The sequence below is a fragment of the Pituophis catenifer genome, unplaced genomic scaffold (assembly GCF_029215685.1).
Source record: "Pituophis catenifer annectens isolate HBS135680 unplaced genomic scaffold, rPitCat1.0.hap2 SCAF_3, whole genome shotgun sequence".
NCBI classification, from domain to species: Eukaryota; Metazoa; Chordata; class Lepidosauria; order Squamata; family Colubridae; genus Pituophis; species Pituophis catenifer.
The window spans coordinates 213789818-213812397 of record NW_027256883.1 but is presented as its reverse complement, the minus strand read 5'-3'; the positions used below and the strand labels follow the sequence as shown (position 1 = coordinate 213812397).

The following is a 22580-nucleotide window of genomic DNA, read 5'->3' as shown; positions in this document are numbered from 1 at the left end:
CAGCGGGTACCAAGAACCCCACAGTCCACCTTCTCCTCTTCCTCCCTTTTCCCTCTTTTCCACTCTGCGCACCCTCCTCCCTTCTAACACTGAAGATGGGTCATGAAGTGCCTGCAAGAAAACACCCAAGCTAGGAGACCACATTTCAACGCTGAGCTACCAACATTCTCCTTTATCAGGAGCCTAACTTTATCAGACAGAGCAATCCAGCACACAAGGTATCATTGCCTATTCTATATCTGGTGGCTAGAATGCAGTATTGCAAGCTAACTCTGCCATATGCCAGCAGTTCGATCCACACCAGCTGAAGGTCGACTCAGCCTACCGTCCTTCCAAAGTAAAACGAGGACCCAGATTGTTGGGGGCAAGGTGCTGACTCTGTAAACCGCTTAGAGAGAGCTGTAAAGCACTGGGAAGCGGTATATAAGTCTAGGGACTATTGCTACTGCTATTCCTTCCTTCTGAGTCGTGGTGGCGCAGTGGCTAAAATGCAGTATTGCAGGCTAGCTCTGCCCACTGCCAGGAGTTCAATCCTGACCGGCTCAAGGTCGACTCAGCCTTCCGAGGTGGGTAAAATGTGGACCCAGATAGTTGGGGGCAATGTGCTGACTCTGTAAACTGCTTAGAGAGAGCTATAAAGACTGTGAAGCAGTCTAGAAGTCTAAGTGCTAATGCTCTACCCCGCTCTCTATCTATCATCTCTCTCTATCATATATATATATATATATATATATATATATATATATATATATATATATATATATATATGTTAATGTTAATGTTAATGTTAATTTTATTTATATACCGCCCTTCTCCCGAAGGACTCGGTGCGGTGTACAGCCAATTTAAAAACATAAATATACAGACATCATCATTAAAAGTAATTAAAATCAATTAAATAGTTTCGGCCAAAATTTAAAACCCCAAGTTAAAACCCATATGTGTGTGTGTATATATAATCTTTCTCTTTCTCTTTCTCTTTCTCTTTCTCTCTCTCTCTCATCTATAGCCCTCCATCCATCCATCCAACTATATATCTATCATCACCTATTCTATATCTGTTGAGGCAATGGATAGAATGCAGTATTGCAGGCAGGCTCTGCCAACTACATATTTATCTTTCCTCTTACATTTAAATTTAAATGTTGGAAATGCCACCAGACATCGGGATCGTACTATCACATGTGGTGGACATGTCCAGAAGCGAGAAATTATTGGGCAAAAATTCGAATATGTCTAGAGAAAATGACACAGCAACACATGGATCTTAAACCGGAGCTGTTCCTGTTGGGTATCTTTAGTAAAGAAAATACATATTTGATTATCCATGTAATAATGGCAGCAAGAATGGTATTTGCACAAAATTGGAAAGCAGAAAAAAATCCTACAAAGGGAGAGTTCATTAAGAAAATAGTATAATGTGCAGAAATGAGTAGATTAACATTAGCAATTAGAGGGAAGGAAGAATCGGAGTATTACAACATATGGGGCAATTTTATCGATGGATAGGGACTGAATATAGACAATAGGCAATAGTAAAAATTGTAAAAAAAAGAGTAAAATGTAAAAAAAAGAGCCTTGATAGTACAGTGGTTTAGTGCACCCTGTTATTAACACAGCTGCCTGCAATTTCTGCTGGTTCGAATTTCTCCAAGGCTCAAGGTTGACTCAGCCTTCCATCCTTTCTAAGGTAGGTGAAATGAGGACCCAGTTTGTGGGGGCAATAAGCTGACTTTGTATAAATATACAAAAAAGGATGAAGGCTATTGCTTAACGCATTGTAAGCCACCCTGAGTCTCCGGAGAAGGGCGGCATATAAATAAATAAAAAAAAAAAAATTGCCTTGGTGGTGCAGCAGACTAAAGTGCTGTTAAGTAACAACAGCTGCCTGCAATTACTGCAAAGTCAAATCTCACCAGGCTCAAGGTTGACTCAGCCTTCCATCCTTCCGAGGCAGGTAAAATGAGGACCCGGATTATGGGGGCAATAAGCTGACTTTGTATAAAAAAGAACACCGCTTAGGGGTAGCCGAAAGCCCTACTAAGCAGGTATATACAAAAGTATGAAGGCTATTGCTTAATGCATTGCAAGCCGCCCTGAGTCTCCGGAGAAGGGCGGCATATAACTCGAACCAATAAATAAATAAATAAATAAAAATAAGAAATATGGGGAAAATGTTGTAATACATTAAATTTAAATGTAAGAGGAAAGATAAATATGTACTAGGACCCAGATCGTTGGGGGCAAGATGCCAATAACGCCGTCATTGTAAACCGCCTAGAGAAGGTTGTAACGCACTGTGGGGCGGTATCTACGTCTAAGTGCCGGTGTTATCCCAAAGACCTACATTTTCTGTTTCTTCACAGGAGGGGGTTCTTGTTTGCTGGCCAAGGTGGTGGCAACCTTCTCTGCGTGGCTTTTGGCCATAATCCGACGCTGGGCACTCTTTCGCCGGGCCGAAAGCTTCTTGGCCACCCTAAAGGGGGGAAGAAAAGGAGTCCTTGAGCGAAAGACAGAGGGAGGGAGGGAGGAGGAGAGAGAGAGAGGCTGGACATTGCCTTTCGGCTGTGCCAGGATGCGGAGCCCCTTCAAGGCCATTCTCGCAAGGCAAGAGAGGTAAGTTCAGCCTTTCCAGGTATAGAAGCTGGACGATCTCAAGCCCTTCAGCGGACAATGTGCTGGACAAACGGGATTGGTCATTCTTTCCATACTGATAGCTCAGGTAGTCCTCTACTTACGACCACAATTGAGCCAAAAAAAAAACGCTGAGCAAAACAGTTGTTAAGGGAGTTTTGTGGTGGAGATTATAGGAAGCTTGCTGTTATTCAGGATGCTGCTTATAAACGCTATGTGCTTAGAGCTCAAAGCTTTGTTAGAGACCCCACACGCCCACTTCACTGTCTGTTTCTGTTGCTCCTCTCTGGGAGGTTTCGAAGTATTTCTCACAGGACTACCTGATTCTGCAACAGCTTTGTTCCCTAGGCCATCCGTCTGGTAAACCCACAAGATTCGTTTCTCTTGCCAGGTACTGTGTTGTTTTCTCCGTGTCATATATGTGGGTATACACGTAATTGTTTATTTGTTTGTTTGTCATATGTATGTAGTGTATATTGGATGTGGTGACCCTTTGAGAGCTGTATGCAATGACATTTCACTTTAAGGTATGCCAATTAATATACATTTAAAGTGACAATAAAGTTATTCCCTAAGTCTCATCAGCCTAGAACCAAGGAGAAATTTCCTGACAGTGGGAACAATTCATAAGCGCAACAACTTGCCTCCAGAAGTTGTGGGTGCTTCATCACTGGAGGTTTTCAAGAGATTGGACAATCATTTGTCCAGAAAGATGTAGGGTCTCCTGTTTCAGCAGGGAGTTGGACTAGAACAGGGGTCAGCAACCTTAAACACTCAAAGAGCCACAAAGGTCCTAACTGGAAGCCCCCGTTCAATTCTGGAGCCGACTGGAAGTCCGGTTCCCCCAATATAGTCTCATCCTAGCACAGTGTTCTTTTTACTCTGCCGACCGGAAGTCGGTTTCCCCACCATAGAGTCTCCTCCTAGCACGGCGTCCTTTTTCCTCTACCTATCCTAACTGAAAGCCCTATCAATTGTGGAGCCGAGCAGCAACTGTTGTGGCTCCGTTACCTGAGCCTGTGTCATCGGCAGGAGAGGACTCCGAGAGTGAAGGAGAGGAGTTGGCAAGGCCTCCCTCTCCAGGACCCTCCTCTCTGGCAATGCCTTCGGTGTCCGCCGAAGGTCAAGAGATAGGCCCGGGGCCAAGCACATCCACGCAGCCACAGGTGGACAGTAATGAGGGAGATGAGTCTTGGCTGGATCCTCGGCAGCGTCGCAGAGATAAGCGCGCGCAACAGAAGAAGAGGCGTGCCAGAGATTAAGCTGAGTCACTGGACCACACCCCACAGGGTATAAAAGGGGGTGAGGTGGCCATTCAGACTCTGTGACGGACAAAACTAACTACTATCGAGTCACATTGCATCTTTGGAAACAACATTATCTGCCTTGGATTTAATTACGGACTGGACTTGACAATTCTTGAACTGTGTGTATTTTGTTTATGAGTAAAGTCTTGGCAAGCAGCTACTGGGTTGCTGCCAATCCTCTTATCGAAAGAATTGGTTGTCTGCCACTTTATTTAACCCCCGGCTGTCTGTTTGTGTGCGTGTGTGAGACGGGGACAGAACAGCAACAGGGAGCCACAGCAGAGGGATGAAAGAGCCACATGTGGCTCCAGAGCCACAGGTTGCTGATCCCTGGACTCCAAGGCCCCTTCCAACTCTTGTTATTTTGTTAAGAGGCAGTTCTGGAGCCCGAAAGCTGAAGGAACAGCCCCATTCCAGAAGAAGGGGGACTCCATCCGGGACGGCGTTCAAGAAGAAGCAGAGTCTTACCTTCCTGGAGGCGGTGGGTTCTCTTGCCTGGTTGGGTGCCACTCCGTCATGGAATGAACCACATTGGCTGGGCCTTCGTTTGCCAGCTCCACCTCTTGATTTCCATTCTCCTTCTCATCTAAAGGTAAGGAGACATAGAGGATATTTCTCAGGCGAGAGATCTAAGCAGAGATCATGGAACCAAGAATGGTCCTCACCAGGACTGTAACCTCCTGGAGAAGAATGGAATTATATTTTGGAAGAGACGGACGTGGACACTTGGGGAGACTTGTAGCCCTTTCGTAGTCTGCTCTCCTCACACACCAAAGAGGAGCTATCAGCATCCAGAGAGCCTCGGGTGGCCTCAAGACAGGACGAGATAGTAGCTCATCTGAACTCTCTGCATGGGAGACCCGGCATTTTAAAGTCCAAGAGAGACACCCCCAGAGGCCGAGTGCCCACAATTTGCCGTGCCCATGTTAAAACGGCTAGCGGGGACTCTGGGATGCGGCCCAAAGAAGAAGGGGATGGTGCCTCAGAATTCAAGGAATGCCTTGAGACTCCATGTTGGTGGGATTAAGAGAAGAAAGGAGTCCAAGGTCAAGGCTGGATGGGTCCTGCAGGTGGACCTCTTTCAGCCCTGAAACTTGATTGGTTGGGTCTCAAGGAAGCATCTCACCTGATTTCATCATGGGTGAGACCACAGCCCAGGGAAGGTTAGGCCTCGATGATAAGGCTTTGGGTAGGATGCCCGACGTACCCATCTCTGCTCTTGGGGTCATCAAGGCGGCAGATCGGACATCTGCAAAAATAGTTACGATCCTAGCAGGGTCCTCGCTGCGAGGCAAGCAGACCAACCACCAAGAACCTCCCTGCGCCCAGTCTAAAGGGCCGGTTTGGTTTAGCGGTTAAGGCATCAAACTACAAACCGGGAGACAGGGAGTTCTAGTCCCACCGTAAGCACAAAAACTGGCTAGGTGGCTTTGGGCCAATCACCAGGAGATGGTGAGTTCTAGTCCTGCCTTAAGCATGAAAGCCAGTTACAGAATTTAAGGCCAATCACCAGGAGACGGTGAGTTCTAGTTCTGCTTAATGAAAGCCAGCTGGCCACTCCTTGGGAGACAAAAAGTTCTAGTCCCACCATAAGCACAAACACTGGCTAGGTGACTTTGGGCCAATCACCAGGAGATGATGAGTTCTAGTCCTGCCTTAAGCATGAAAGCCAATTACAGAACTTAAGGCCAATCATCAGGAGATGGTGAGTTCTAGTTTTGCTTAGGCATGAAACCCAGCTGGCCAATCCCTGGGAGACAGGGAGTTCTAGTCCCACCATAAGCACAAACACTGGCTAGGTGACTTTGGGCCAATCACCAGGAGACGGTGAGTTCTAGTCCTGCCTTAAGCATGAAAGCCAGTTACAGAACTTAAGGCCAATCACCAGGAGATGGTGAGTTCTAGTTTTGCTTAGGCATGAAACCCAGCTGGCCACTCCCTGGGAGACAGGGAGTTCTAGTCCCACTGTAAGCACAAAAACTGGCCAGGTGACTTTGGGTCAATCACCATGACATGGTGAGTTCTAGTCCTGTGTTAAGCATGAAAGCCAGCTAGAGGACTTTAGGCCAATTATTAGGAGTCAGTAAATTCTAGTTTTGCTTAGGCATGAAACCCAGCTGGCCAATCCCTGGGAGACAGGGAGTTCTAGCCCTACCATAAGCACAAAAACTGGCTGGGAGACTTTGGGCCAATCACCAGGAGACGGTGAGTTCTAGTCCTGCCTTAAGCATGAAAGCCAGTTACAGAACTTAAGGCCAATCACCAGGAGATGGTGAGTTCTAGTTTTGCTTAGGCATGAAACCCAGCTGGCCACTCCCTGGGAGACAGGGAGTTCTAGTCCCACCATAAGCACGAAAACTGGCTAGGTGACTTTGGGCCAATCACCAGGAGACGGTGAGTTCTAGTCCTGCCTTAAGCATGAAAGCCAGTTACAGAACTTAAGGCCAATCATCAGGAGATGGTGAGTTCTAGTTCAGCTTAGGCATGAAACCCAGCTGGCCACTCCCTGGGAGACAGGGAGTTCTAGTCCCACCATAAGCACGAAAACTGGCTAGGTAACTTTGGGCCAATCACCAGGAGACGGTGAGTTCTAGTCCTGCCTTAAGCATGAAAGCCAGTTACAGAACTTAAGGCCAATCATCAGGAGATGGTGAGTTCTAGTTCAGCTTAGGCATGAAACCCAGCTGGCCACTCCCTGGGAGACAGGGAGTTCTAGTCCCACATGAAAGCATAAAAGCCAGCTAGAAAACTTTAGGCCTATCACCAGGGAACAGTGAGTTCTAGTTCCGCTTAGTCATGAAACCTAGCTGGCCACTCACGTGCTCTCTCAGACCAACCCACCTTGCAGGGCTGTTGTTGTATAGAAAATAGGAGGAGGGTGTGTTGGAGATGTTTGCTGCCTTGGGTGGTAAAAATAAGAAAGGTGGGATATAAACAAAGAAACAATGGTGGAGCATCACTCATAAAGCCCCCGGCCCTTCCCATCGATAAGGCTCAGGAAAGAGGCCAGTAGTTACTTCGGCCTCTTGGCAGACGGCACGTCCCCTCACCCCCCCACCCCCCAAGCCGTGGAGCAGGTACTCACCAAACCAGGCATCAATGTTAATGGTCTCGTCATTCATATCTTTGAAGTCAAGGCACATATCGGGAACATCGTAAGAATACGTTTCCCGAGACATTTTAAATCTCTTCTTCGGGTGGCCCAGCCTGTGCCCAGTTCTTCTGAAGTCAAGACCTGCAAAGGGAAACAGAGGCCACGTTTAGAATTTAGAATAGAACTGGAAGGCACCTTGGAGGTTTTCTAGTCCAGCCCCCTGCTGAAGCAGGAGACCCTAGACCAGGGATGGTTAACCTTTTTGGGGCCGAGTGCCCAAAGCATGTGCATGCACGCACGAATGCACTCGCACGTGCCCGAACCCCCAAAATGCAATGAGTGTGCCCCCACATACATGTGCCCCGCCCCACAAATGCGTACACATCCCCCTGTGCCCCATTTTGGCTTCCAGGTTGGTGCAGGAGGTCTTTCAGGCCCAAAACGGGGCATGGGGGATGCGCAACCCCTCCCAAATACAATGTGAGCATCCCCGGCACATGCGTCCTGCCCCCCCCTGTGCATGTGCATTAGAGACCCAAAGATAAGCTGGCCGGTGGGAGGCATGTACACATGCGCCGTGGAGCTAGGCTAGCGTGCCTGCAGAAAGGGCTCTACGTGCCACCTGTGGCACGCGTGCCATAGGTTCTTAAAACCTTCTTTTTCCAGCAAGCCGGGCTGGCCTAACACTTTTTAAAATGTTTTTAATTGTCTCTTATTATTTTTAATCATGGGGCCAAATTTATATATATCTTTTTAATTGTATTTTAATGTTTGTAGTTTATGTTTTTACTTGGCTGTTCACCGCCCTGAGTCCTCAGGGAGAAGGGCGGTATACAAATTTAAAAATAAATAAATAAATAAATAAATAAATAAATAAATAAATAAATAAACAAACAAACAAACAAACAAACAAACAAATAAATAAATAGGTTCGCCATCACGGCCCTAGGAAGTTTCTCCTTCATTCCAGGTTTTTTTCTCTCTTTGATTTGTCTCCATCCATTGCTTCTTGTCCTGCCCTTCTGGTGCTTTGTAAAATGATTTGACCTCACCTCCTCTTTGTGGCAGCCTCTCAAATATTGGAAACTGCTATCGTGCCTCCCCAATCCTTCTCTTCATTAAACCAGACAGACCCAAATCCTGCAACCGTTCTTCATGTGTTTTTAGCCTCCAGGCCTTTAATCCTTAGTTGCTCTTCTCTACACTTTTTCCAAAGTCTCAACATCTTTTTTTTGTAATGCGGTGACCAAAACTGGATGCAGGATTCCAGGTGTGACCTTTATAAAGGCTTTATAAAGCGGTGCTAAAACTTCACGTGATTTTGATTCTATGCCTCTATTTGTGCAACCAAGGATTGTATTAAGGTTTTTTTTTTGCTGCTGCCACACACGGCTGGCTCAATGCCAGCTGTTGTCCAAGGGGAAGGTTACATGATGCCCATAGGCATCAGAGGGTCCAAATATACTCCTTATGGGCATTCAGTACTCTGCTCTCCTTTGTTTGGTAAAGTCTTTTTAGTCCATAAAGTGGAACCTTGCATGCTACAATAAAAAGAACTCTCTTCCAGCATCCTAAGCGCAGGGTTTAGGGCAGTGGTGAAATCTGAAACGGTTTGCTACCACTTTGCTGGCTGCGCATGTGCGCCAAACATATACAGCACACAAATGCAGTACGCACCAAACGCACGCTGTGCGAGCGCATACACGCTACACATTAAAAGGAGGCTTGGGAAGGTAAGTAGAGCAATGAGGGGAGGGGATCAGCTGTGCTGCGCGATTTAGCTTCGCTAGAAAGCAGGATTTCCTGTTTTCTAGCAAAGCTAAACCACGCGGCACAGCTGATCGTCGGAAATACTGGTTCCAAAGAACCGGTAGCTTTTTTTAAACTACCGATTCGTCCGAACCGGAGGAAACCAATAGCATTTCACCCCTGGTTTGAGGCCATAAAGCTCTCACTGGAATGGGGGTTGTGTTTGTGGTAGGTGTATTTTGTATGTATGTGTTGCAATTTGCCTTCATGCCAATTTTATTTTTTTATTTATTTTTATTTTATTTTATTTTATTGAATTTGTATACCACCCTACTCCCAAAGGACTCAGGGTGGTGAACAGCCATAGAATAAAACATATAAATACAAAATTTAAAATAGAATAAAACAAATTAAATAATTTGGCTGAACAAATTTAAAACCCCAATAATTTAAAACCAAATTTAAATTCCTTTGTTTGGTAAAGTCTTTTTAGTCCATAAAGTGGAACTTTGCATGCTACAATAAAAAGAACTCTCTTCCAGCATCTTAAGCGCAGGGTTTAGGGCAGTGGTGAAATCAAATTTAAATTTAAATGAATCTTTCCTTGGTGGCCACATTCATTATGGCAGCCATTGACACTCTTCTCATGCCCAAGGGCTGCTATTCCCAATTTATAACCCTGAATACAGGTATTCCTCGACTTACGATCATCCGTTTAGTGACTGTTCAATGTTACAAGGGGACTGAAAAAGTGACTGACGACCGTTTTTCACACTTACAACCATTGAGGCATCCCGACGATCATATAATCAAAATTCAGACACCGATTCATATTTGATGGTGGCAGCGTCCCGAGGTCATGTGATCCCCTTTTGCGACCTTCGGACAAGTCATCGAGGAAGCCCGATTCACTTAACAACCGTATTATTTAACAACTGCAGTGATTCGCTTAACAACTGTGGCAAGAAAGGTCGTAAAGCGAGGCCAAGCTCACTTAGGCAGTCTTGCTTAGCAATCAAAATTTGCGGCTCGGGAAGTGCGAGAAACAGTCCTGTCAATTTTTTTCCACTGCTATTGTAACTTCAGTCTTTAAACGAATGGTTTTAAGTCAAAGACTACGTATACAGGTAGTCCTCAACTTACAACAGTTCAACTTAGTGACCGTTCAAAGTTGCAATGGCAATGAAAAGCCACTTATGACTATTTTTTCACACTTATGACCGTTGCAGCATCCCCCATGTCACATAATCAAAATTCAGATGCTTGGCAACTGGCAACATACTTATGACGGTTGCAGAATCCCAGGGCTCATGCAATAGTCCCGTGATGGCGAGCCTATGGCACGTGTGCCACAGGTGGCACACGGAGCCATGTCACCTGGCACACCAGCTCAGCCTCTGTAGGAGTCTCTGGAGGCTGGGAACAACAAAAAATGTCACTTCCTGTCCAACCAGAAGTTGGGAAATGGGTCATTTCGGGCCTCCGAAGGGGTGGGGAAGGCTGTTTTTGCCCTCCCCAAATGCATAGAGAGGATCTGGAGCCAGGTGAGAAAAAAAAATGGCCCTACTTGGCCATTGTGTGCCAGGAGCGGGGGACGGGGAGGGGCAGGGTCATGCATGCATGCGCAGGGCGGGGTGAATAGAATTATGGTTGTGGGCACATGCACGCTCGCGAACCTCCCCTACCTCCCCTTCCTGGCACGCAATGGCAAAAAGGGTAGCCATCACTGCAATAGTCTGTAAACGAATAGTCGTAAGTCGACGACCACCCGTATCTGGCTCTTCTAAACCAGAAGCTGAAGATGTTATCAGATGCTGCTCGAGATGGTGGCAGCGAGAGCTTCCCAAAGTCACCCAGGTCTACTCTTTTGAGTGCAAGGTCTCCGCAGACAGCTGGGGCCGAGGGTGGCATTACCCGGGATTTATCTGCTTTTACTCAACTAGCATCTTTGACATGTGGGCAGGTTGCCCAGGTGTGTATTACCAGGCCATTAGTAGGTGCCATTCTCATCCTTAAACGTCGGCCTCCCCCTCACTACAAGGTGGACAACTGCCAACTTCAAGTGGGGAGCAAAACCTCCTGAACGTCTCTTGGCTGCCAAGGGGCAGAAGCCTTGGCCCATAAGATGCCAACCTGTCCCCCCAAAAATTGTGGCAATCAGAGCACCCCAAAGGAAGGGAAACAGAGCGGAGCCAAAGGAGAGCAACGGAGGTTGACAACCGGGCTGGAATGAGATCCGTTCTTCACCCCCCTGGGTGGGGGATCACATTTCTGTCAACACTCCTACCTTAAAAAAAAAAAAAAATTGTAATAGTAACTGCATCATTGGCGTTCTTCTCGCCCACTCAGCTCAACAAGCCGAGCTGCCAAGTATGATGAGCAGGCATCGCATTTCAGAGACGTTTGCCCTGCTCCCAAGCAACGTCTCCAGGGCGCCGTCCCTCGCTCGGCGACGGAGTAACAATGGCGGCTTCATTATGGAGAGCCAGAGAGACAACTGGAGGTGGACCGCTGGGAGATCACGGAAGGAATCCCCCGTCCATGACCAGGTCATTTCCAGAATGGACGTAAGTTGACACGTTTCTGCCCAGCTTGGGCTGCTGGCAACTGGAGCACCACCTGACGCTAGAATTCCCAAACCATTGCAAAAGCCAAGGTGCGATACGAATCATTTATTGAATACAGGTACGATTCCCCCCCCCCATCATTTCTGCTGCTAAGCGAGACAGCGGTTAAGTGAGTTTGGCCCCATATTTTACGACTTTTCTTGCCGCTGCCGTTGAGTGAAACACCGTGGTTGTTCGCTTAGCCACACGGTCGTTAAGGGAGCCTGGCTTCCGCATTGACTTTGCTTGTCAGAAGGTCGCAAAAGGGGATCATGTGATCCCCCAGGACACTACGACCGTCACAAATATGAGTCAGTTGGCAAGCGCCTGGATTTTGATCACAGTCGTAAATGCGAAAACTATCATAAGTCACTATTTCCGGTTTTTGAATGGTCACTAAATGACCTGTTGTAAGTCAAAGACTACATCAGGATAGTCTAAATCAGGGGTCCTGAACTCCCGGTCCCATGGCCTGTGGCAGGTGAGTGCACGAAGATTCATCTGCGCATGGGTGGGATCTAGTGTTCTGCCCCAGCTACGGACCCCAAAGAACGCAGCATACACAAAGTCCGTTCAAACCTTAGTTTACTGAATAAACCAGTCTTTTACAACAACGGCTGTTAATTAATTGCATTAACAGCCGCCAAGAATTCAAAGAATAATAACTGAAAGCTTACTATGGTTGGCAGAATGCCCAGAAGCAATTTGCAGGAAGCTGATAAGATAAGCAAGACAAGAAGGTACGTGAACTAAGTTGTTCCCTGCAAATTGCTTCAGTCGGTGTTCCTCCTTAAATAGGCTAAGGGAGTGGCCAATTAGCCCCAAGCCTTACTCTCGAGGAGACTCCTCCTGAGGAGCCACTCCTGCCTTTTGGCAGCTCTGCGCGCCCGTGCATCGAGAAGAGGCTCCTCCTCTTCTTCCTCTTCACTTAAGGGAGCTTCTGGAGGTTCTGAAGGCCCTGGCTGAATCCCCGCCTCTGGCATCATATCTTCTCTGGCCTCCTCATTGTCCGACTCGAGTGCCAGCTGCACAGGCTGCTGGAGCCAGCACCATACCAGCCTCCTCGCTGTCGGAATCAGCTACTAGCAGCACAGACCGCGTACCACAGACCGGGCCACAACATCTAGGTTGTGTGCATGAAACCTTCCGCCCATCACTGCCATGACTGTCGCTCACCACCACCACCGATCCAGAAAATTGGGGACCGCTGGACTAAATCCCTTTCCTGGTTTCCCTTAACAGTTACAGAAATAAGTAGGCTTGGCGGAAAAAACAGCTTGGAACAAAATCCCTTGAATCTTAGGCAGCCTGAAGACTGGGCTGCATACACTTCATAATGTGTTATTTGAATGAATCGCACATCTTCTATTTTTTGATTCCAATTTATTTCAACTGCTAAATTCTTGCTCTTTTAGCTCTGCTGGAAAGAAAGCACCAACAAGTAAAAAGGAGAAGCCGCTAACTCTGCAATTACAAGACGCCGTGAACACAACGCAGGGAGTCGCCTGGAGTCGGTATCAATTTTCTAAAATCAATCAATCCATAAAAATAGCCCGACTTACGACCGTTCGCTCAGCGTCCTTTCAAAGTTACAAGCACACTGAACAAACTGCTTTATGATCATTTTGCATACTTACAACCGTTTCAGTATCCCCATGGTCATGTGGATCAAAATTCAACTGACTCACATTTATGACGGTTGCAAATTCCCGGGGTCACGTGATCCCCTTTTGTGACCTTCTGACAAGCCAAGTCAATGGGGAAGCCAGATTCACTTAACAACCGGATTATTAACTTAACAACCGCAGTGAAGTTTTCACTTAACAACTGATTTTTAACTGTATTTTGAAGGTACGGCACCTAGAATCATTGCAGAGTTGGGCGGCCTTAAACATTTCTAGAATAAAGGCAGTACAGGAAGTCCTCGATTTATGACTTACTGTGGCAAGAAAGGTCGTAAACTGAGGCAAAACTCGCTTAACTGACTCACCTGGCAACACAGAATTGCGGCTCGCTTGTGGACGTAACTTGAGGACTACCTATCTTCTGCTCTTGGGAATAGGGAAGGTTTTTGCACCTCTCGAGACCTAGACGGCTCAAAATGGAAAACGTTACCCTTCTTTTTAATTCTGATCCAGTTGACGGATATTTGTCACCCCGATGAGGATCCCCATCCAAGCTACCAGCATGGTTCGAAAATATGAAAATCTGCCCATCTTGAAGGCTGCAGGACACGATAAGCTGATGAGATGCTAACCCTCATCTATAAAAATGCTGTTTTTTTCTAGTTTCCCCAGCCTTAGGACTGTATGTATCGGGGTGTCCAACCTCAGCAGCTTTAAGACTTGTGAACTTCGACTCCCAGAATTCCCCAGCCAGTCAGGTCTTCAATTGGGAAGATTGGACACATCTGTTATACAGACAAGTCCTTGACTTACAACTACAATGGAGGCCAAAATTTCTGCGGTTAAGCGAGACGTTTGTTAAGGGAATTTTGCCCCATTTTACAACTTCCTCTTGCCTCGGGGTTGTTAAGTGAAATCACTGCAGCTGGTAAGTTTGTAACCCAGTTATTACGTGAATCTGGCTTTCCCCATTGACTTTTGCCTGTCAGAAGGTCGCAAAAGGGGAGCAAATGGGACACAGCCACGGTCATAAATATGAATTGGCTGCCAAGCGTCTGAAATTTGATCACAGGGATGCTGCAAAAGTCTTAACTGTGAAAAACGGTCCCACGTCACTTTTTTCAGTGTCGTCGTAACTTTGAATGGTCACTAAATGAACTGTTGTAAATTGAGGATCACCTGTATATAGCTGACCCCCCTCTGCAAGGCTGGCCCAAGAGCTGAAACCAAACTGATAAGAGAATATGAAGCTCTATGGCAGGGGACTCCAAACTTGGCAACTTTAAGACTTGTGGACTTCAACTCCCAGAATTCCTCAGCCAGCTTTGCTGGCCGAGGAATTCTGGGAATTGAAGTCCACAAGTCTTAAAGTTGCCAAGTTCGGAGACCCCTGGTCTATGGAGATTCTTTGTCACCCAAAGTCATAGTTCCAAAGGCGACTGGACTTTGTTTTTTCCTTGAAGACGTTTCGCTTCTCCTCCAAGGAGCTTCTTCGCTTCTGACCTGAAGAACTGAAGAAGCTTCTTACACGAGGGGCGAAACGTCTTCAAGGAAAAAACAAAGTCCAGCTGACTTTTTCCAAAGTCAGAGAGTCCCCTTTCTCCAATGCCCAAGTTGCCAGTCATGCCTGGCTTAGGCTAAAAATCCGGGCTAATTCTTGCTTCTCCGGTATGCCCGAAGGGACATCAGAGCCATTTCTGGAATCGGGCGTTAGTCCAAAAGGGAAAGATCAAAGTGGTGCCAGGATTTCCCAGGCTCCTTCGCTGCCCGCCCCAGCCTGTCCTGGCTACAGATCCGTGTCTCCCTTCCCAGCAACCCAAAAATAAATGCCCCTGACATTGCATGCCCTGTAATTTGCCCCCCCCTTCCCCAATAAGCTTTGAGCAACATCAGGTTAAAAATAGGCGTTAAAGGAAAAGCAGAAACTTTGAGCCTCCTGCAAACCCCGGCCAGCGAGTCCCTAAGATGACCCATCTTACAGGGCCAGGAATGGAAGGGTAACTGAAAAATCTCTGATTCATTGCCACCATGCAGCCAGGCAAAAGATTGGGTGGTTTTTGGCCCAAGTTGAGGAACAATGAGCCAATAAAAGAGAATATTTGTAGCTCAGGGTTGAAATGAGGGCTCCTTGGGTGGTCCCTGAGCTTGCGGGACGTTTCGTGACCCAAACTAGGTAACATCATCAGTGCTAGGAGGAGGAGGGTGTGAGGAGGAGGAGGAGGGGGCTGTGGGGGTCCTTGGTCCTTTCTGAGCATGGTAGTTTTCTTGCAGACATTTCATTACCAAAGTATTTAACATCATCAGTGCTAGAAGGGAGCGGGGTTTGAAATCTGTGGAGAGGAACCCAAAAGTGCTTTTTTTTCCAAGAGGCAACTTGGACTTTCTGGTGGTGTTTTTTTTTTTTTTTAAAGACGTTTCGCTTCTCTTCCAAGAAGCTTCTTCAGCTCTGACTGGATGATGTCTGAAGAGGCTCCTTGGATGTCTTTTCAAAGGAAAAACCAGAAAGTCCATTTGGCTCTTGAAAAAAGCACCTTTGGGACAACTATGACTTGGACAGACATGGTGGAGAGGAAGACAGGAGGAAAAGAAGGGGAAAGAGAGACTGGGGTCCTTCGTGCTCTCTGAGCATGGTTGTTTTCTGGCAGACATTTCATTACCAAACTATGTAACATTATCAGTGCTAGGAAGAGATAGAGGTTTGTGGAGTGGAGGACGATCACTATGTGATCTTGGTGCTCCTTGATCTTGTAAACATTTCATGACCCAGCTAGGTAACATCATCAGTACCAGTAGGGAGTGGGGTTTGCTCTAGGTTTATATTCTAGTGCAGAGGTCTTCAAACTTGACAGCTTTAAGACTTGTGGACTTTAACTCCCAGAATTCTCCAGCCAGCTATGCTGGCTGGAGAATTCTGGGAGTTGAAGTCCACAAGTCTTAAAGCTGTCAAGTTTGAAGACCTCTGTTCTAATGGCTTGCCCTGCAGAGTTGGTGGGGATCTAGATCTTTGGGTTGGGCTGTTGACTGTTAGCTTGCTTAACAGTGCCTTGATTGGGGGATTGCAGGGGTGAAATGCTCCCGGTTCGGACCGGATCACCCGATCCGGTAGCGATGACGGCAGGTGGTTCGGAGAACCGGTGGCAAAACTCCCTGCGTTCCCCCCCTCCCCCATGCCCAACTGAGCCGCGCGATCATCTGAGGCTGTTTTATTTTTTAATTTAGCCAAAGAGGTTGTAGAAAAAATGATTTAAAAGTTTAAAAAAAAAAAGTTGGCCACGCCCACCCAGTCACATTATCCCACCACCAAGCCACGCCCACAGTACCTGTAGTACCAAATTTGACATTTCACCACTGGGGTATTGTTTACTTCTTGATTGTTGGTCTGATACAGTATTAATCTTGGAGTTAATCTATGTTCATCTGGGTGCTGGTGGGGAGGCGGTTTTGGTCTTTTTGTTCCCTTTTTGGCTTTTAGGTTGTCTGTTTTGACTACATATTCTTTAAGTTTTAAATTGGTTTTTTAAATTGGGTTGTTTTAATTTATGGCCAAAATATTTAATTATTTTAAACTGCTTTTAAATTTTGTATGTTTTGTTTTTTACTTTGGCTGTTCACCGCCCTGAGTCCTATTGGAGAAGGGCGGTATAGAAATAGATAGGAATGAATAAATGAATGAATGAATGAATGAATAAATAAATAAATAAATAAATAAATAAATAAATAAATAAATAAATAAATATGTTGTCGATTGATGGCTAATTTGTCAGTGTGCCAGGCTTCTAGAAATTATTTATTTTATTTTATTTTATTTTATTATTTTATTATTTTATTATTTATTTTATTTTATTTTTTATTATTTTTTTTATTATTTTTTATTTTTTTTATTTTTTTTATTTTTTTTATTTTATTTTATTTTATTTTATTTTATTTTATTTTATTTTATTATTTTATTTTATTTTATTTTATTATTTTATTTTATTTTATTTCTATGCTGCCCTTCTCCAGAAGGACTCAGGGCGGTGTACAGCCTAATTAAAAACACAAAGACAGACAATATTTAAAAATAATTAAAATTATTAAATAATAGGCCCAATTTATAAAACCCCAAATTTAAAATCCCATTTAAAACCAAATTAAAATCTTTATATTGATAGCCCAGCCTGGCGGAACATGGTTTTGAGGGCACAGCAAAATACACGGAGATCAGAGATTTTACGAATTTCTGGGGGGAGTTCATTCCAAAGGGCAGGGGCTCCCATAGAATTGCTTAGTTTGGACTAGGATGGTCACAGTTTCCCAGCTGAAACTATGGTTAAGCTTGTCCACGTGTTGTGAAATTAAAGAGTTTTTTTTTTTTTTCATCAGGTCTTCTGACTGCTGAGCAAACCCCACTCCCTTCTATCACTGATGATGTTACCTAGTTGGGTCATGAAATGTCTGCGAGACAACTTCCAAATTCAGTAAACACCCTCTTTGTCCTCTTTCTCCTCCTCCTCCTCCTCCACCCTTCTTATTCTCCTGCACTCCACAAACCCCTCTCTCTTCTAGCACTGATAATGTTACCTAGTTGGGTCACAAAAAGTCTGCAAGAAAAGAACCAACTTCAGAGAGCATCAAGGACCCCGTTTCTCCTCCTCCTCTTTACAAACTCCACTCCCTCCTACCCTCTGATAATGTTACCTAGTTGGGTCATGAAATGTCTGTCAGAAAACAAAACAAGCTCAGAGAGCACCAAGGACCCCACAGTCCTCCTCTTTCCCCTCTCCACAAACCCCACTAGCACTGATGATGTTACCTAGTTGGGTCTGAAAACATCTAGAAAGAAAGGAACCAAGCACAGGAAGCACCAAGGACCCCTCAGAGTTATTTCAATTAGCAATCTAACACTTTTCAATCAAGCCCGGTTCCCTTCCTGACAGGCCAGACCGAATCCATCAATCATCTCGACAGTTCCCGCAGCCAGGATTTCAAATACTGCTGCCGACTAGCTCTGCGCGCAGCTGTCTCTTTTGGTGAGTTAACGGTAACGTACAGTCCAATTTTCCTCTTACCTGTCACCCTCCGGAGGCTTATCAGCTGCATCCAGCATCTTTTCAACAACCGCATTCGCGTAAATCTGCCCCGATTGAAATTGGGAGCAGGAGCATCCGGCAAAGTCACAGAAAGTCACGCGACATGATGGGAGCGCTGGCTGTTTAGTGCGTGACCAGCATCAAAAACAGAGATAGAACTTTGGGAGGCATCGTCGTGGCTGCCATCTTGACTTTTTTAAATGGACAGGCAATTCCTCGATTTACGACCGGTCACTTAGCACACGTTTGAAGTTATGATGGATCACCCAGGGGATACAGGTAGTCCTTGACTGACGACCACAGTTGAGCTAAGGAGCCTGGTGGTTCAGTGGACTAAACTACTGTTAAAGTAGTATTTGGCTGCCAGCTGCCTGCAATTACTGCGAGTTCAATTCTCACCAGGCTCAAGGTTGACTCAGCCTTCCATCCTTCCGAGGTAGGTAAAATGAGGACCCGGATTGTGGGGGCAATAAGCTGACTTTGTATAAAAAAGAACACCGCTTGGGGGGGGGGGGCGAAAGCCCTACTAAGCAGGTATATACAAAAGTATGAAGGCTGTTGCTTAATCGAAATCGACGTCACTCACTTCTACCAGTCACATGACACACACACCTAGCCAAGCCTACCCAGTCATTAGGGCAGAGAACCAGTTTTTAAAAAACACCTGGAACCACAAAACCCTTTCGACATCTCTCTCTCCCTCTCTCCCCACCTCTCTCTTTGTATCTCTGTGTCTCTGCCCCATCACCCACCATCGCCCTTACCTTCTCAGGCCAGGTGAGGAGTGACTGGGAGGGGAGGGCAAGGGGCGGGGCCAGCCAGTGGTGGGATCACCCGACAGGGAGCCACAGCAGAGGGCCCAAAGAGCCACATGTGGCTCCAGAGCCACAGGTTGCTGACCCCTGAACTAAGACGATGAAAGGCCTGGAGACAAAAATATATGAAGAACGGTTGCAGGATTTGGGTTTGGCCAGTCTAGAGAAAAGAAGGACCAGGGTAATGTAGATGAAGCGGGATCTGATAGATGACCACTGGATAACTTTCTATTCACTCTATTCTAAAAGTAGAAAATGCATCCGGTTGGAAAAAGTACTAAGTCAGCCAAAATCCTTTTGATACCTTTAGGAGGCCTCTAAGTTGTCAGAAGATAGGAACATTCTAATGACATACAGCTTAAAGGTTGGTAAGGTCAAGGGTATTCACATGAGCTAGAGGTCATTTATCAACAGAAGATAATTTTAATCTATCCTCCAGTAATTTACAGAAGAATTATGATTGTTTGGCAAGGATAATGTAAAACTTTAGTAATTAGGAAATGTCAATTAAATATAACAAATGTATATGACCATATAAACTGCTGAGTTAACAGAATCCTTTGTTTGAAAATGTATAAAACTGTGGTCTCAGAATCGTAAGGTTGTTCAGATTTTTTAGGTACGCATACCTCTCTGAACCTTGCGCAATAAAACTGTCTCTGGCTGACCTAGGAATGTTGCTTTGCTCTCATCATTCCACAACAAGGGGAGACTTGATAGCAGTGTTGCAATATCTCAGGGGCTGCCACAAAGAAGAGGGAGTCAAGCTATTCTCCAAAGCACCTGAGGGCAGGACAAGAAGCAATGGGTGGAAAGTAATCAAGGAAAGAAACAACCTGGAATTGAGGAGAAATTTCCTGACAGTGAGGACAATTAACCAGTGGAACTGCTTGCCACCAGAAGTTGTAGATGCTCAATCACTGGAGCTTTTCAAAAAGAGACTGGACGGCCAATTTGTCTGAAATGGGATAGGGTCTCCTGTTTGAGCAGGGGGCTGGACTAGAAGACCTCCAAGGTCCCTTCCAGTTCTATTCTGATATTCCAAAAGGGGCAGGAGGGAAGCACTGGGTGGGGGGGGGGAGAGACCCAGTGGGACATCCCAAGCCTTAATTGGACTTGCTCCAGCAGAGAAAGGATGATTGGCTGATCTGATGGTTTTGAAGCATCCGTGCCAACATGGTTTGTCTTTCATCTTTTTCCAGAATAGTAAGTTTATTTAAAAGAGTTGCACAGCCACGCGGATTAATGCTGCAGGTTGCTGACACCTGGGCTAGGAAATGGGGCACAGTGCGGTCCCTTTCCATTTTTCCCTCCAACCCCTGGCCAAACACAAGCCCCACGGAGCAGCTTTGAAGGAATCCACTCTCTCATATGCCGAGACTTTGCCCTCTGCATGCTTGGCAGCTTTCCAAACCTGGGCTCTCTCCCTTAAACCTTTCCTATTTTGCCCTGCGTTGCCCGGGATTCCTCGCCCATACAGGTGTTGAAGCCTGCAATGGCACATCAGTGCAGTGCATTGCAATTCAGAGGAAGGCTGTATTAGCTCCGCTCCCTCCTCCTTCTCACCGTGTTGCAGCAAAGATAAATCATTCAGTAAAGAGGACCCTGCCTTGGGCTGCTTTGTGCAAGGCAAGAATACAGGGGTGTTAAGCGAGCAATCGCAAGCAAGCTCTTGCCAATTTCTAAAGATATCTTCCCAGATTTCACAGCCAACGAAGCCCCAAAATTAAAATAAGTCTTGCAGTCCTTAAAAATACATTACAGTTCTTATTATTGCTGCGGCGGGAAATCAGGGGAGAGAATCCAAGCGTGTTCTTTTACACATATGTACACTGTGGAGTTAGTACAAATGAAGCCTCCAGCTTTATCCAAATGGACCACAAAGGAAGAGTTAAGATGTGCACCACCCGACAAATCGTGGTTAGGACCTGTTCTGCCCCAGCTACGGACCCCAAAGAAGGCAGCACACACAAAGTCTGTACAAACCTTAGTTTACTACATTAAATCAGTCTTTTTCAAATAAAGGCTGTCAATTAACTTTCTTAACAGCCTACAAGAATCCGAAGAATAAATAATCGTAATCTTATTATGGTTGGCAGAAAGCCCAGAAGCAATTTGCAGGAAACTGATAAGAGAACTAAGATCAAGACGCGAAGGAGAGTGAACGAAGTTGTTCCCTGCAAATTGCTTCAGTCGGTGTTCCTTCTTAAATAGGCTAAGGGAGTGGCCAATTAGCCCCAAGCCTTACTCTCGAGGAGACCTCCTCCTGAGGAGCCACTCCTGCCTTTGGGCAGCTCTTTGCGCCCGTGCATCGAGAAGAGGCTCCTCCTCTTTGTCCTCTTCACTTAAAGGAGCTTCTGGAGGTTCTGAAGGCCCTGGCTGAATCCCCACCTCTGGCACCACATCTTCTCCAGCCTCCTCACTGTCTGACTCATGTGCCAACTGCACAGGCTGCTGGTGCAGCACCACACCGGCCTCCTCGCTGTCGGAATCAGCTACTAGCTGCACAAGCCGCGTATGGGCCACAACAGGACCCAAGGGCTGATTTGGAATGATACATCCTCATCTGACAGCAGTTCGTTTAGTGACCATTCAGGGTTACAACGGCACTGGAAAAAGGGACTTACAACCGTTTTTTCCCACTTATGACCATTGCAGCATCCCCGTGGTCACATGATCCCCCTTTTGTGACCTTCTGTTAAGCTGTCAATGGGGAAGCCAGATTTACTTAACAACCATGTGACTAGACTAGAATGCAGAACAGATTCATATTTATGACGGTTGAAGTATCCCGGGGTCACCTGATTCCCCTTTTGCGACTTTCTGACAAGCCAAGTCAATGGGGGAAGGCGGATTCACTTAACAACCGTGTTGCTAATTTATCAACTGCAGTGATTCACTTAACAACTGTCGTAAAATGGGGTGAAACTCACTTAACTGTCTCACTTAGTAACATAGATTTTGGGCTCCATTGTGATCATCAGTGGAGGACTGGATATTTATATAAATAAATCAGCCATATTAAGGCTGACTGTCGTTATCTGGTTCCCAAACAGGCTTAAGATACCAATGAGTTCTCATTTTAGCCTAGGTGTGAATGGCACAAAAAGCCGGCCGGCCAATCACCAAGAGACAGTGAATTCTGATCAGCACTGATGATGTTCCCTAGTTGGGTCATGAGATGTCTGCAAAAAAAACCAAGCTGAGAGACCCCCAATGACCCTACTGTCCTCCTCCTCCTCCTCCTCTTCTCATTCTCTTCCACCCTGCAAACCCCACTCCCTTCTAGTACTGATGGTGGTACCTAACCGGGTCATGAAACATTTGCAAGAAAACAACCAAGTTCAGAGAGCGCCAAGGACCGCACAGTCATCTTCCCCACCCCTCCCCAACCCTACTCTCTTCTAGTACTGATGGTGTTCCCTAGTTGGGTTATGGAACATCTGCAAAAACAACAACAACAACAAACCTAAGCTTAAGACTCCAGTCCTTCTCTCAGCAAACCCCACTCCTTCCTAGCACTGATGGCGTTACCTAACTGGGTCATGAAACGTTTGCAAGAAAACAGCCATGTTCGGAGAGCACAAAGGTCCCCACAGTCCACCTCCTGAGGACCCAAGCTACAAATATTCTTTTCCAGATCTTATTTAAAACTAGCAACTTACTCCTGTTAGGCAGGGT

The 22580-nt window shown here is 46.0% G+C and overlaps 1 protein-coding gene across 2 annotated transcripts in view; it reads right to left on the bottom strand.

Moving 5' to 3' along the window:
• The window catches only part of TPX2 (TPX2 microtubule nucleation factor), a 66130-nt gene that overhangs the window by 35417 nt on the left and 8133 nt on the right, over nt 1-22580 (bottom strand). The window contains exons 2-5 of one of the 2 annotated variants that reach the window (XM_070940274.1): nt 7027-7176; nt 5068-5190; nt 4410-4527; nt 2348-2476 (exon numbers count right to left, since the gene is read on the bottom strand). In XM_070940274.1, the coding sequence (XP_070796375.1) occupies nt 2348-2476; nt 4410-4527; nt 5068-5190; nt 7027-7120 (464 nt within the window). In that variant the 5' untranslated portion in view covers nt 7121-7176. The remainder of the gene's footprint in view (nt 1-2347; nt 2477-4409; nt 4528-5067; nt 5191-7026; nt 7177-22580) is intronic. The other variant, XM_070940275.1, reaches the window with a different exon arrangement.